This window comes from Heptranchias perlo, chromosome 18 (genome assembly GCF_035084215.1).
Source record: "Heptranchias perlo isolate sHepPer1 chromosome 18, sHepPer1.hap1, whole genome shotgun sequence".
In the NCBI taxonomy this organism is placed as follows: Eukaryota; Metazoa; Chordata; class Chondrichthyes; order Hexanchiformes; family Hexanchidae; genus Heptranchias; species Heptranchias perlo.
Window position 1 is genome coordinate 16072161 of NC_090342.1, and position 16340 is coordinate 16088500.

Consider the following 16340-nt stretch of genomic DNA (forward strand, 5'->3'; position numbering starts at 1 on the left):
TGGACCTGCCAGCCAGGGGAAACATCCTCCCTGCATCCAGTCTGTCTGGCCGTGTCAGAATTTTATATGTTTCAATGATATCCCCTCATTCTTCAAAACTCGAGTGAATACAGGCCGAGTCGACCCAATCTCTCCTCATATGGCAGTCCTGCCATCCCAGGGATCAGTTTGGTGAACCTTTGCTGCACTCCCTCTATGGCAAGTATATCCTCTCTTAGGTAAGGAGACCAAAACTGCACATAATATTCCAGGTGTGGTCTCACCAAGGCTCTGTATAACTGCAGTAGGACATCCTTGTTCCTGTACTCAAATCCTCTTGCAGTGAAGGCCAACATACCATTTGCCTTCCTAACTGCTTGCTGCACCTGCATGTTTGCTTTCAGTGACTGGTGAACAAGGACACCCAGGCCCCTTTGCACGTCAACATTTCGCAATCTGTCACCATTTAAATAATACTCTGCCTTTGTTTTTCCTTCCGAAGTGGATAACTTCACATTTATCCACATTATACTGCATGTGTCATGTATTTGCCCACTCACTCAACTTGTCTAATTCGCCTTGAAGCCTCTTTGCATCCTCCTCACAACCGTTGATCCCATCTAGTTTTGTGTCGTCATCAAACTTGGAAATATTACATTTGGTTGCCTCATCCAAATGATCGATATATAATGTGAATAGCTGGAGCCCAGGCACTGATCCCTGCGATACACCACAAGTCACTGCCTGGCACCTCGAAAAAGGTCCATTTATTCCTGCTCTGTTTCCTGTCTGTTAACCAATTTTCAATCCATGCCGGTATATTACCAACAATCCCATGTGCTTTAATTTTGCACACTAACCTCTTATGTGGGACTTTATCAAAGGCCTTCTGAAAATCCAAATAAACCACATCCACTGGTTCTCCCTTATCTATTCTACCAGTTACATCCTCAAAAAACTCCAGTAAGTTTGTCAAACATGATTTCCCTTTCATAAATCTATGTTGACTTTGTCTAATCCCGTTGATATTTTCTAAGTGTCCTGTTATCACATCCTTCATAATAGACGCTAGCATTTTCCCTACGCTGATGTTAGGCTAACTGGTCTGTAGTTCCTGTTTTCTCTCCCTCCTTTTTTAAATAATGGGGTTAACGTTTGCCACCCTCCAATCTGCAGGAACTGTTCCATAATCTATAGAATTTTGGAAGATGACAACTAATACATCCACTATTTCCATGGCTACCTCTTTTAGTACTCTGGGATGCAGATTATCAGGGCCTAGGGATTGATCAGCTTTCAGTCCCATTAATTTCCCTAGCACTATTTTTTTTAATTCCTCCTTCTCATTAGTCCCTTGGTTCCCTAGCATTTCTGGGAAGTTATTTGTGTCCTCTTCCGTGAAGACGGAACCAAAGTATTTGTTTAATTGCTCTGTCATTTCCTTGTTCTCCATTATAAATTCTCCCGTTTCTGACTGTAAGGGACCTACATTTGTCTTCACTAATCATTTCCTTTTTACATACTTGAAGCTTTTACAGTCCACTTTTATGTTCCTTGCAAGTTTACTCTCATACTCTATTTTTCCCCTCTTAATCAATCTCTTGGTCCTTTTTTGCTGAATTCTAAACTGCTCCCAATCCTCAGGCTTGCTACTTTTTCTGGCAACTTTATATGACTCCTCTTTGGACCCAATACTATCCTTAATTTCTTTTGTTAGCCATGGTTGGGCCACTTTACCTTTTGTGTTTTTGCACCAAAAAGGAATGTATAATTGTTGCAATTCATGTTTCCTTAAATGTTAGCCATTGCCTATCCACCGTCATGCCTTTTAATGAAGTTTCCCAATCTATCATAACCAACTCACTCCTCATACCTTCGTAGTTTTCTTCATTTAGATTTAGGGCCCTAATTTCGGATTGGACTACTTCACTTTCCATCTTAATGAAGAATTCTATCATGTTATGGTCACTTCCCGAAAGGACCCCACACAAGATTATTAATTAAATCCTTCTCATTGCACAATACCCAATCTATGATAGCCTATTCCCTGGTTGGCTCCTCAACGTACTGGTCTAAAAAACAATCTTGTACACACTCCAGGAACTCATTCTCCACAGTATTATTGCTAATTTGGTTTGGCCAGTCTATATGTAGATTAATGTCACCCACGATTACTGTAGTACCCTTGTTACATGCATCTCTAATTTCCTGTCTGATGCCATCCCATACATTACATAGGAACAGGAGTAAGCCATTCAGCCCCTCGGGCCTGCTCCGCCATTTGATAAGATCATGGCTGATCTGTGATCTAACTCCATATACCTGCCTTTGGCCCATATCCCTTAATACCTTTGGTTGCCAAAAAACTATATCTCAGATTTAAATTTAGCAATTGAGCTAGTATCAATTGCCATTTGCGGAAGAGAGTTCCAAACTTCTACCACCCTTTGTGTGTAGAAATGTTTTCTAATCTCACTCCTGAAAGGTCTGGCTCTAATTTTTAAGACTGTGCCCCCTACTCCTAGAATCCCCAACCAGCGGAAATAGTTTCTCTCTATCCGCCCCCCTTAATATCTTATAAACTTCGATCAGATCACCCCTTAACGTTCGAAACTCCAGAGAATACAACCCCAATTTGTGTAATCTCTCCTCGTAACTTAACCCTTGAAGTCCGGGTATCATTCTAGTAAACCTACGCTGCACTAACTCCAAGGCCAATTACCACAGATGATGTAGTCTCACCAAAGCCCGACACAATTGCAGCAAGACTTCCTTACTCTTGTACTCCAACCCCCTTGCAATAAAGGCCAATATGCCATTTGCCTTCCTAATTGCTTGCTGTACTTGCATGTTAACTGTGTTGCATATACAAGGACGGTCAAGTCCCTCTGAACACCAACATTTAATTGTTTCTCACCATTAAAAAATATTGTTTTTCTATCCTTCCTACTAAAGTAAATAACCTCACATTTCCCCATATTATACTTCATCTGCTGTCTTCGTGCCCACTCACTTAACCTGTTTATGTCCCTTTGCAGACTCTTTCCTCCTCACAGTTTACTTTCCCACCTAGCTTTGTATCGTCAGCAAACTTGGATATATTACACTCGGTCCATTCATCTAAGTCATTAATATAGATTGTTGATTATAATAGCTGGGGCCCAAGCACTGATCCTTGCGGCACCCCGCTAGTTACAGCCTGCCAACCTGAAAATGACCCATTTATTCCTACTCTTTTCTGCCCGTAACCAACCCTCAATCCATGCTGATATATTACCCCCATCCCCATAAGCCCTTATCGTGTGTAACAACCTCTTATGTGGCACCTTATCGAATGCCTTTTGAAAATCCAAAAAGTACATCCACTGGTTCCCCCTTATCTGTCCTACTAGTTACATCCTCAAAAAACTAAATAGATTTGTCAAACATGATTTCCCTTTCATAAAACAGTGTTGACTCTACCTAATCATATGATTTTCTAAGTGCCCTGTTACCATACCCTTAATAATAGATTCCAGCACTTGCCCGATTACTGATGTCAGACTACCTGGCCTATAGTTCTCTGTTTTCTCTCTCCCTCCTTTCTTGAATAGCAGTGTTATATTTGCCACCTTCCAATCCACTGGGACCATTCTAGAATCTAGTGAATTTTGGAAGATTACAACCAATGCATCGACCATCTCTGCAGCCACCTCTTTTAGAACCCTCGAATGTAGGCCATCAGGTCCAGGGGAATTGTCAGCTTTTCGTCCCATTAATTTCTCCAGTACTTTTTCTTTATGAATATTAATTACTTTAAGTTCCTCACTCTCATTAGACCCTTGGTTCCCCACTATTTCCGTTATGTTTTTTGTGTCTTCTACTGTGAAGACAGATACAAAATATTTGTTTAACATCTCTGCCATTTCCCTGTTCCCCATTATAATTTCTCCTGTCTCAGCCTCTAAGGGACCCATGTTTACTTTTGCTACTCTCTTCCTTTTTACATACTTGTAAAAGCTCTTACAATCTATTTATATTTCTTGCTAGTTTGCTCTCATTCTATTTTCTTCCTCTATCATTTCTTTGATCTTCCTTTGCTGGTTTCTAAAACTCTATCAAACTTCAGGCTTACGACTACTCTTGGCAAGATCATAAGTCTCTTTTTTAAATCTAATACCATCCTTAACTTCTTTAGTTAGCCACGGATGGATCACTTTTTCCATGGAATTTTTATTCCTCAGGTGTTTGTGTTTGAGGGGTGTGATTTGCCATTCCCAATATAGGAATGGAAGCTTTTCTTGTTACATACCCGATATGCTAAAAACAAGGCAATATGTACAGGACAGTTTGTTTTCCAGTTTTCTTCTCCTTTCCTGAAAGCACTATTCTTGCTGAGGTACACTGCCATGGGAGCCGTCCGGTATCACCCTCAACAGCGCATGTGAGGCAAGATAGAGCGCACTGGCGGGCTATTTGACTTGGAGCATTGCAGCTGAACACAATCCTGACATCATCCGATGACCACACTGCATTCCAGCAGAGGCCACTGCATATCAATCAGGATAAGGAATCTGACTGATTTCCCATCCCCTTCCCTAGACCCACGACAGAAATCAATTGTACCACCCCTAATATTGACCTAATCGACAAGAATAACAGCTTTTTAAACGTACCAACTTAGCTTGCAGAATAAAATTGAAAACTAAACTTGAACAGTTTACAGAGTAGGAAAAAGGGGAACCTCAAGAAAGCCACTGTTTTACCTACCTGTTCTTGAAGCTTTTTAAGGAGCATTCTATTGGCATTCACAATCTTCTCAGCTGCCTGCAACTGTTCTTTATGCTTCATATATTTGGCTTCAGCTTGGCGCAGCGCTTCTTTCTTTTTTGCTTCTTGTTGTAGCAGGTTTGATAAGAGAGATTCATCTTTTGTCAACAGGAGACTAAAGGAAAAACAAAGAACACTAAGTTATACGCCTCAAGTTTTTTTTTAAATATCTAAATACAGAAACGGTAGAGTTCATTGCACTATTAAATGTAGACTGTACATGCTGTGTGCTATCAACATCTTTACCAAAAGAGGAAATATTACACATAAAAACTAAACAGATTCATTACCATGTACAGGGAAGTCGATTTGGTTGCCAAACCTCAAGTAAACATCATACTCAGAATAGGTTTTGGTTTGAAAGTGTCGAGGAAGCTGTACATTGCTAACAGAAGGTTAGCTGCTCAAAGATAGGAAATAAAGGATGGATGCAGAGATGTTGTAGTACCATTGCAGAAAATTGTGTTCTAAAAATTAAGACACCTACAATCTTACATGAACTTTCCTGCCCTTTCCTGTAACTTGTATAAAACAAAGTCCAAATTCTTCCCTGTTTTGCAGTTGTTTGAGCATGTGAAAAACAAATGAAATGAACTGCGCTAGTCCTAAATACTGTAACAAGACTGCCGTCGGGCGCCTTACAAAAAACAAACATGAAATGGTGGTATTTTATAGTTTGTCTCAAATTAGGGAGAGCCATTCATTTTCTTTCAAACTGCAAGCCAATCTAAGATTGCCAAGAACCGTAACACAATGGAAACAGCAAAAGGAGGAAATAAGTGGGGCAAAGAGAGAGAATAGACTGGTAACTAACATAAAAGGGAAACCAAAAGTCTTCTTTAGGCATATAAATAGTAAATGGGTAGTAAGAGGAAGGGTGGGGCCGATTGGGGATCAAAAAGGTGACCTACTCATGGAGTCGGGTATGGCCGATGTACTAAATTAATACTTTGCATCTGTCTTTACCAAGGAAGAAGATACTGCCAAAGTCACGGTAAGAGGAGGTAGTTGAGATATTGGATGGGCTAAAAATTGATGAAGAGGAGGTACTAAAAGGCTGTGCTTAAAGTAGAAAAATCACCAGGTCCGGATGGGATGCATCCTAGGTTGCTGAGCGAAGTAAGGATAGAAATTGTGGAGGTCCTGGCCATAATTTTCCAATCGTCCTGATATACGGGGGAGGTGCCAGAGGACTGGAGAATTGCAAACGTTACACCCTTGTTCAAAAAAAGGATGTAGGGATAAACCCAGCAACTACAGGCCAGTCAGTTTAACCTAGCTGGTGGGGAAGCTTTCTGAAACGATAATCCGGGACAAAATTAATAGTTACTTGGACAAATATGGATTGATAAAGGGAAGCCAGCACTGATTTGTTCAAGGCAAATTGTGTTTAACTAACATGAGTTTTTTGATGAGGGCAATGCGGTTGATGTGGTGTATATGGACTTCCGAAAAGGTGTTTAATAAGGTGCCACATAATAGGCTTGTCAGCAAAGTTGATGTGTATGAAATAAAAGGGGCAGTGGCAACATGGATACAAAATTGGCTAAGTGACAGGAAACAGTAGCGGTGAACAGTTGTTTTTGGACTGGAGAGGGGTATACAGCGGTGTTCCCCAGGGGTTAGTACTAGGACCAGTGCTTTTCTTGATAGATATTCATAACTTGGGCTCAGGTGTACAGGGCACAATTACAAAATTTGCAGATGACACAAAACTTGAAAGTGTAGTGAACGGTGAGGAGGATAGTAATAGACTTCAAGAGGATATAGACAGGCTGGTGGAATGAGCAGACACGTGGCAGATGAAATTTAACGCAGAGAAGTGCAAAGTGATACATTTTGGCAGGAAGAACAAGGAGAGGCAATATAAACTGAATGGTACAATTCTAAAGGGGGTGCAGGAACAAAGAGACCTGGGGGTATATGTGCGTAGGTCGTTGAAGATGGCAGGGCAGGTTGAGAAAGCAGTTTAAAAAAGCATACGGGATCCTGGGCTTTATAAATAGAGGCATAGAGTACAAAAGCAAGGAGGTTATGATGAACCTTTATAAAATACTGGTTCGGCCACAATTGGAGTATTGTGTCCCACTCTGGGCACTGCACTTAAGGATGCGTAGGCCCTCAAGAGGGTACGGAAAAGTGTTACTAGAATGGTTCCAGGGATGAGGGACTTCATTTAGGTGGATCGGCTGGAGAAGCTAGGGTTGTTCTCCTTAGAGCAGAGAAGGTTGAGGGGAGATTTGATAGAGGTGTACAAAATCATGAGGGGTCTAGACAGAGTAGATAGAAAGAAACTCTTCCCATTGGTGGAACGGTAGAGAACCAGAGGACTGGCAAAAGAACCAAAGGTAACATGAGGAAAAATATTTTTTTGAAACGCAAGTGGTTATGATCTGGAATGCACTCTCTGAAAGGGTGGTGGAGGCAGATTCAATCGTGGCTTTCAAAATGGAATTGGATAAGTACTTGAAGGGAAAATATCTGCAGGGCTACGGGGAAAGGATGGGGAAGTGGGACTAACTGGATTGGTCTTACAGAGAGCTGGCATGGGCTCAATGGGCCGAAAGGCCTCCTTCTGTGCTGTAACCATTCTATGAGTCAGAAGGTCATAGGTTCAAGCCGCTTGAGCAGATAATCCAGGTTGATACTTCAGTATAGTACAGAAAGAGTGCTTCACTATCAGAGGTGTCATCTTTTAGAAGAGATGTTTAACTGAGATCCCATCTGTTTGTTCAGTTGGACATAAAAGATCCCATGGCACTATTTGAAGAGAAGCCAGGGAGTTCTCCCGGGGTCCTGGACAACATTTATCCCTCAATCAACAGAACAGTTTGCCTGGTCAGTTATTTCATTGCTGTCTCTAAAACATCCTGGGGAATTTCCTATTATTAATGCAAGTTTGTTCTTCTTTATTTCCATGATGTTCAGACTGAAGAAAACCGACTTAAACCAATCAAGCACAACCAAAACTTACTTGTGTTTTCTCAGTCTATCTTCAACTTCCAACAGTTGTTTACTGACCACAGCTCTCTTTCCAACAGCATCTACTTCAGCATCTGAGTGAACCGGTGATGGACTACCCTTTGACAAATCCGATTTCAACAGTCGCTGCTTCTCACGACTAAATAAAATCAAAACAAACCAATCAGTACAATGGCAATGCGCTAAGCACTGAAACTAATGCATGTTCTCTGACAAACAGAAGACAGTCCTTTTATGTTCTGTTCATGCTTGGCAGCAAACACAAATAGAATAGGCTTGCAGTGTTTAGTGCAAGTTTGTGGTCACAAGAATTAAGCTAGATTGTCCAGAACACACCCAGAGTTTTTGTCTTTCTGTTTCCACTTGGCATGAGATTAGTTCAATCCCATCACTAGAGTGATAAACATTCAGGTTGCAGCAACTATCTTAATTAGTTTTTAAATTTACTACTGATGTCTTCTTTCATTCAAAGTTAAAAGGAAAGTAAGCAACTTACAGCACAAAATGTATTAAAAAATTGAATAGTAAAACTGCTGTTTCAAGATAGCTAATTTTTCAACAACAAGCTAGTGACAAAATTCAACAACTTCTGCACAAAGACACATTTAACAGTTATTGGGGATTAAATAGCCATTACTTCACTATCAAAATAAAAGAAAAACAGATGCTTCAAAATCCAAATGACAACTGTTACTCACAAAATTTATCTCTCAAACAAAGCAATGTTCTGATGTTGCCGTTTACAGCTCCTCTAGACCCATCTTTTGTTTCTTAACCTGTCCCATTACCACCCTCCTTGCCTTCTACCATCATCCCTCGTCATTTAATCACTCCTGCCCTCCACCCTATCAGAGACCTTCCCTTTTGTTCTTTCTTTCTTTCCCTCCCCAGCCCCACCTTTCCCTGATTCTGTACTTGCTTAAAAACTGTTCAATCTTCAACTTCTAGTTCTGATGAAGGGTCATTGGCCTAAAACATTAACTGTTTCTTTCCCCACAGATGCTGCCTGACTTGCTGAGTATTTCCAGCAATTTCTGTTTTATTATTAAAGCAATATTAAGCCCAGTTTTAGCCTTTGTTTTAAGCTTGAAATTTACTGAAGCAAATAAAATAATAGGCATTGATCAACAGTGAACATTTACCTGGCATTTTCCTCCTTTAAGAGTCTATTTTCTTTTTTCCCTCCCTCTGAAAAGCCATCTTTGGTTCCTGCAGGGTCATTTTCTTTCTCTGCTTTTAGTCTTGGCTTTGGTTTTGAAGCCTTTAAAAGGAAATAAAAATTTAAAGTGGTGTGTTAGTTTAGTATAGCAACTCTGATGGAGTAACTCTGCCCCACTGTGTCTGAAAAACAGCCGCTACTGCAAAGGTGTTATTTTGTACAAAGGATCATAGGAAAGTACAGGATCGGAAAAGACTCTACTATCCCATATGGCTGGTCTCAAAAGCTAACATCCCTCAATTGCCCCTTCAAACATCTACCCACTGATCTCTTCAATTATTCCAGTCTCCCTGGGCCACTATCTGCTTTACACAGTCTCCACCCTCTGCATGAACACATGCCTTCCCTCTTCTAGCTTGAAACCATGTCCTTTGGTTCTAGTGTTTGTGGTAATCTCAAACATACTATTAGGGTTCAATTTATCTATTCCCCTAAGGATGTTAGATATCTCCTGATCCTTGTCTGCCAAAGTAAACAATTCCAAGCTTTTCAACTTCTCTTGATAACTTAGATGCCTTATGTTTGGTTGCTTTTTTGTGCACAACCTCCAATGTCTGCATAATTCTCTCTTTGGTAGTGACCAGAATTGTACAGAGATACAGGTGTGGCCAAACCAGTGTCAAGTGCACACTCATCACCACCTCCTAGGATTTCTTCTCTATTCCTCTGGCTGTACATCCCTAAATTTAGTTAACTTTCTTTACTGCTGCTGCTGCACATTACGCTGTTGGTTTTACTGAGCTATCCAACAATACCCTCAGATCCCTTTCCTTTGTGCCCTGTAGCCTAAAGCCATTTAGTTTACATTCCCCAGTCTCAATACTTTGTATTTGTCCATATTATATATCATTTGTCACTTATCTAACCACCTTGTCAATCTATCCAGATTCTTTTGCATTTGGTTTGCCTTTTCTCTAATGTTTGAAAATGCCCTACCCCCAAATTTGGTATCAGCTGCAAACAGACAGGCTTTGCTTTTGTTCCCAGCTCCAAATCATGTACATCCACTATAAACAGCAATGGCCCTAGCACTAATCCTTGCGGCGCTCAGTGATGCCATGCCTGTCGACAATTCCATTCATAACTTTTGCTTTCACTAGTTTAGAGAATTTTCAATCCCCCTCTGAAGCTTGCCTCCTATTGTATGACTTTCTATCGTGGTGATTAATAGGTTGTGTGACACAGTATCATAAGTTTTGGTGACATTTAAAACCAGACAGATGTCAAAGCTTTTGTCTTCATGGCTGCACGTGTGTAATATGGAGCCACAAGGGTTACATATAAAGTTTAAATCCAGGTTACCATTAACGTGTGTGTCAGGTTCATAATATGGTCAGAATTTGATGTATTTTAAAATTTATCCACCAAACAATGCTAAAAACAAACACTTTTCCAAACCTCCAAGCCCACAAAATTCAAACAGGACAAATAAGCTAATAAGAAACAGTACAAAAGACTGGGCTGCCTTTGCTTTGAGGGCCATATCTTAAACGAAAGCTGTGGGGGGGGGGGGGGGGGGGGGGGGAGGAGAGGGGGAGAAAGAGAGAGCGAAAGGGGTAAATCACAGGCTGGACATCCCAACCCTACTGCATCACTGACTTTTCTTTTTCCTACTCCCACGCTTGCCTTTCTTGCAACCTAAGTGAAGTTACTAGTTCAGTGCCAAATTACTAACAGATTTGTACTGTGCATTTATGGGACATGGTTGAAACTATCCAAATTTAAAGCCTTGACATTTAATTGAGTGCTTGATTCATCTCACTAACCCAGGTTATATTTTAACCTAGATGACTGAGGTAAAGGGACAATATGCAAAACCAACTGTGTACACCCAGTTCTATCTATAAAATCTTAGCTTGTGCAAACCTCCGTTTTTCTATTATAAATTGCTACGTTCATGTTTCTAAGTTAAACTTCTTGTGCTGTAATTATACCATCCTGCCAATTGTGCTGCAGCAGCACTTCCACTGGCAGGAAGATATAATTACAGCACTTCAAGTTCGCATAGGCAGTTTCCATTACAAATCGCCACATGGTGGATTCTTGCATGTTATCTGCAATTTATAATGGAAATGTATCATAACAGAATCGGGACTCAATTACATCTATGCGACCAAGTCCAAATATCCCTTGCCCTCTAACCCCACCAACTGAAGACTGCACTTGGTCTGGACTCCCATGTGCAACTCCACAGGAGATAACCGAGTGACTTAATGAAAGCGGCAGTTAATTTCCAACACTGAACATAATTGGAATAGTAAAACCCGTAACAGGTTACGAATATAAAGGGCACGACTAAACACAATACAGTTATACCCTACAAAAACATTTTACTATTGCAGCTATACGGTTATGTTTCGCCACACCTCTGCAGATCTTCTGGCCTCTCGAATCATGGACTCCAAACCTCCAAAGACACCCACGTTTAAACTGGATTGTTCATTATCTGACTCACTATCATCAGAGTCATCCAGCCTCACAACTACTGATTTGTGCCTTGGAATCTGCAAATTTGAGAAAAAGCAAAATACTTAGTGTACACAATGAAAATGCCAATACTTTTCAGGCTATGTCATACTATACTGCAACTGAGGTCACAGTATATCAAATTTTTTACATAAGAAATTAAAAGAAGTAACTAATTAAGTTTCACCTCTATAAATCTCCCAGGGATGGACATTTAGCTCAGTATTTATTTGTAGCAGACCAGCCATCATTTCAGAAATAATTAAGCCAAGATATAAATACACTAAATTAGCACTTCTAATTTCCTGCCTTCACAGAGAAGCTGTTGAAACCTATACTATATCTACCCATATGTTGACAAGTACCTGCAGGATGGACTTTCAAATGAAAAAAATGAAAACTATTACACATAAACCTACGGTTAAAATCACACAGAAGATCTATTCTATAACAACCTGCATGAACTTGGTTATTTTGTTTCCAAGTTTCTTGGAGCTTTCAATACACCATCTGATAACAGTTTCTTGCATTCAAGTGACTAAGGGTTTGAACCCAATGGTATTTTGCTAAAGGCAGTATTGCTTCCGTTTAGATGTTTTAGGTCCCTTGGAAGTTAATAAAGTGGTTATTTTTACAAGTTCCAGCAGCAACAGAAACATTAAGTATAGAGCAGAAAGATAATCCACCATGTATTATATCTAAATGGACCCATTTTAACCAATAAAACATACCAAAATGATTAACACATTTCATTATCACAGTCGCACAGTCAATAAAAACCATGCATTAGTCACTGTTGAAAAGATACTTTGGTATGATGGTGGATAAACAGTGGCAAACATTTAAAAAGATATTTTATGACTTGCAACAAAAATATATCCGTTAGGAGGAAAGACTCCACAAAAATGGGTGAACCAACCATGGCTAACTAAGGAAGTAAAGGATAGTATAAGGTTAAAAGAAAAAGCATACAACATGGCAAAGATTATTTTGTAAGCCTGAAGATTGGGAAAACTTTAAAAACCAGCAAAAGATGACTAAAAGAATAATAAAGAGGGAGAAAATAAATTGAGAGTAAACTAGCAAGAAATATAAAAACTGACAGTAAAAGCTTCTACAAGTATATAAAAAGGAAGAGGGTAGCTAAAGTAAACATTGGTCCCTTAGAGGATGAGACTGGGGAAATAATAATGGAAAACAAGGAAATGGCAGAGGAATTGAACAGATATTTTGTATCTGTCTTCACAGTAGAAGACACTAATAACATACAATAATAGTAGAAAATCAAGGGGCAAAGGGGAGGGAGGAACTAAAAACAATCACTATCACTAGAGAAAAAGTACTAGGTAAATTAATGGGTCTAAAGGCTGACAAGTCCCCTGGACCTGATGGCTTGCATCAGAGGGTCTTAAAGGAAGTGGCTACAGAGATAGTGGATGCATAGGTTGTAATCTTCCAGAATTCATTAGATTCTGGAAAGGTTCCAGCGGATTGGAAAACCGCATACGTAACACCTCTATTCAAGAAGGGAGTGAGACAGAAAGCAGGTAACTATAGACCAGTTAGCCTAACATCTGTCATTGGGAAAATGCTAGAATCCATTATTAAGTAGTAGCAGGACATTTGGAGACTCATAATACAATCAAGGAGATTTATGAAGAGGAAATCATATCTGACAAATTTATTAGAGTTCTTTAGACGGGCAGGGCGGATAAAGGGGAACCAATGGATGCAGTATATTTGGATTTCCAAAAGGCATTCGATAAGGTGCCACATAAAAGATTACTGCACAAGAACTCATGGTGTTGGATGTAATGTACTGGCATGGATAGAGGATTAGCTAACTAACAGAAAACAAAGAGTCGGAATAAAAGGGTCATTTTCAAAATGGCAATCTGTAACTAGTGGGGTGCCGCGGGGATCAGTGCTGGGGCCTCAACTATTTACAATATATATCAATGACTTGGATGAAGGAACAGAGTGTCTTGTGGCCAAATTTGCAGATGATACAAAGATAGGTGGAAACACAAATTGCGATGAGGACAAAGTGTCTGCAAAGGGATATTGACAGGTTAAGTAAATGGGCAAAAATTTGGCAGATGGAATATAATGTGGGAATGTGTGAAGTCATCCGATTTGGGAGGAAAAATAAAAAAGCAAAATATTATTTGAATGGAGGAATACTACAAAATGCTGCGTTACAGAGGGATCTGGGTGTCCTCGTACATGAAACACAAAAAGTCAACATACAGGTGCAGCAGGTAATCCGGAAGGCAAATGCAATATTGGCCTTTATTTCCAGGGGGGATGGAGTATAAAAGCAGGGAAGTCATGCTACAACTGTACATGGTGCTGGTGAGACCACATCTGGAGCACTGCGTACAGTTCTGGTGCCTTATTTAAGGAAGGACATACTTGCATTGGAGGCAGTTCAGAGAAGGTTCACTAGGTTGATTCCGGGTATGGAAGGGTTGTCTGATGAGGAAAGATTGAACAGGTTGGGTCTATACTCATTGAAGTTTTGAAGAATGAGAGGAGACCTTATTGAAACATGCAAGATTGAGGGGACTCGATAGGTTAGATGCTGAGAGGATGTTACCCCTCATGGGGGAAGCTAAAACTAGGGGGCATAGTCTCAGAATAAGGGATCGTCCGTTTAAGATGGAAATGAGGAGGAATTTCTTCTCCCAGAGGGTCGTGATTCTTTGGAATTCTTTACCCCAAAAAGCTGTGGAGGCTGAGTCATTGAATACATTCAAGGCTGAGTTAGACAAATTTTTGATCAACAAGGGAGTCAAAGGATATGGGGAAAAGGCAGGAAAGTGGAGTTGAAGTAAAAATCAGATCAGCCATGATCTCATTGAATGGCGGAGCAGGCTCGAGTGGCCGAATGGCCTACTCCTGCTCCTATTTCTTATGGTCTCTGTACAATCCAAGGATTTAATATATCACTACATACTTGTACTGAACAGAAAATTAAATTAATGGTTTCAAGATATAGTTTTAAATTGGACAAGATTAAACATTAAATCTTAGACTCTACTCAATTTTGATAAACGGTTTGCTTCATTGCATAATTTGAAAATAAAATCTTACCATGCATTACTGCAGAGTGGCAGGGAACAATTTTATATCTGCAGTCCTCCACATCCAAAACAAGCTGAGAATATCATATTTGAAATGGAAACCCATTCTGATTATACAGACTTTCAAGAAAATCTACACAAAATACTTACCACTATCAGTGGCCGAGGGGCTGAAGGTCCTCTCACAAACTTTGTGCTTTGGGGACGCAGTTGTGATGTAGAGTTCAGGCTAGCAGTTGAAAAATTATTTATTGACGCAGATTGGAAGTTATCAATAGGAAGAGGTGGCAAGGATGGATCACAGCTATCAGTTGAATCCTGCTTAGGAAAATTAAAGAGGGTAGATTTATCTCACAAAAGAAAATGTTATTCTTTTTATTTCAGGCAATGCTCAACTTACACTACTCAGTCTTGATCTTTCCCCAACCCCCTCCTCACTTACAATATTGAACGTAAAGCAACCAACAAATTTGTCATCGAAATGTTAGGATGAGAATTTTTTTTTTTAATTAATTTTTTGTCATTAGTATAGGAAATGACGTAGAAGAGTCCACCATGTGACAGGAAGGTTCTTCTCCTGCTTTGCCCCCTCCAATTTTTTTTTCAATTTTCTGCAGAGCATGGACTCCTATGGAGTGTGGCTCAACAGGCACCAGCAATTCAAGTGGTCACTCCATGTATGAAGTAACGACAAGTCTCAGCAAGCTATTTCACCATGAAGAGCATCAAAACCTGCCCTTATTAGACATCCACATGCATGCATTTTCCAGCAGGGGCCAATAGATTGCAACCAGGAGCAAGAACTTAGTTCGAGAAAGCAGGCAAATTCTTGTGCTCCAATTACGAATTACGTACAAACATACAAATTAAGAACAGGAGTAGGCCATTTGGCCCCTCGAGCTTGCTCTGCCATTTGACAAGATCATGGCTGATCTGATTGCGACCTCAACACTACTTTGCCGACTACCTACTATAACTAAAATCAATTAACTCTGCACAGAGCAGAAATTGAACTTGAGGACTTCCTGCAGGGTATTAACATGCAAGAGTTTTTTTTAAAACTCGAAACACCCTGGACGCAACTCATCGATGAGTAAACAAATAAACCGTCTCGAGAACAAACCATTCCAACTAAATATCCTGACTTGTTAAAGATCGCCCTCTGCTGGTTAAACGTAATTGTTAAAAAAAATCAAAGCTGTTTTAAATACCTCAGGTTTCAATGCACGCCGATTTGCTATCGATTTTAACAATTCTTCTCTAAGGAGCATTTCTTCTTCCTCCTCTTCATCAGCAAATGGAGGCTTAGGAGGCTGTTCAGGCTCCTCTGGAGGAAGTGGTGGCGGCGGTGGTGGTAGGGGAAGCTCCAAGGGACCAGGGAAGTAAGTCTCTAAGTAATTTGGCATCACAGGCTCCCCCATATTCTAAAAGGCAACAGATTTGCAAAATATTTAGATATTTTACAGATTTAAAAATTGTAAAAACAAAAAAGTTATTGCTATGAAAGACAGCTCGTTAGAAAGAGGCTGAGGTTCTTTTGTTGCAGCTGATACAGCGACCCAATTATAGTGTCCGACATTGTTCTATGACACCTGAATGATATGAAGTCCACCTCATTTGTCTTCCAGCAAACCCCCCACCCCCCCCCCCACCAAAAAAAACCACAGCAGTGGACAATCTTCAGTCACTCCTGAAGCCATTAACTGAGTTCCCATTAACTGAGTGGCCATCAACTGCAAAAATGGTAATATTGTAACTGCACCTTTATTACTGTGCATGCATTATGAAAAAAGAGCACT

General features: G+C 40.1%; 1 protein-coding gene across 1 annotated transcript in view; it reads right to left on the reverse strand.

Moving 5' to 3' along the window:
• Positions 1-16340, reverse strand: part of LOC137334621 (zinc finger C3H1 domain-containing protein) — an 82565-nt gene that overhangs the window by 50863 nt on the left and 15362 nt on the right. The window contains exons 8-13 of the mRNA XM_067999439.1: positions 15753-15965; positions 14692-14859; positions 11356-11493; positions 8913-9031; positions 7763-7909; positions 4729-4903 (exon numbers count right to left, since the gene is read on the reverse strand). Of these exons, the coding sequence (XP_067855540.1) occupies positions 4729-4903; positions 7763-7909; positions 8913-9031; positions 11356-11493; positions 14692-14859; positions 15753-15965 (960 nt within the window). The remainder of the gene's footprint in view (positions 1-4728; positions 4904-7762; positions 7910-8912; positions 9032-11355; positions 11494-14691; positions 14860-15752; positions 15966-16340) is intronic.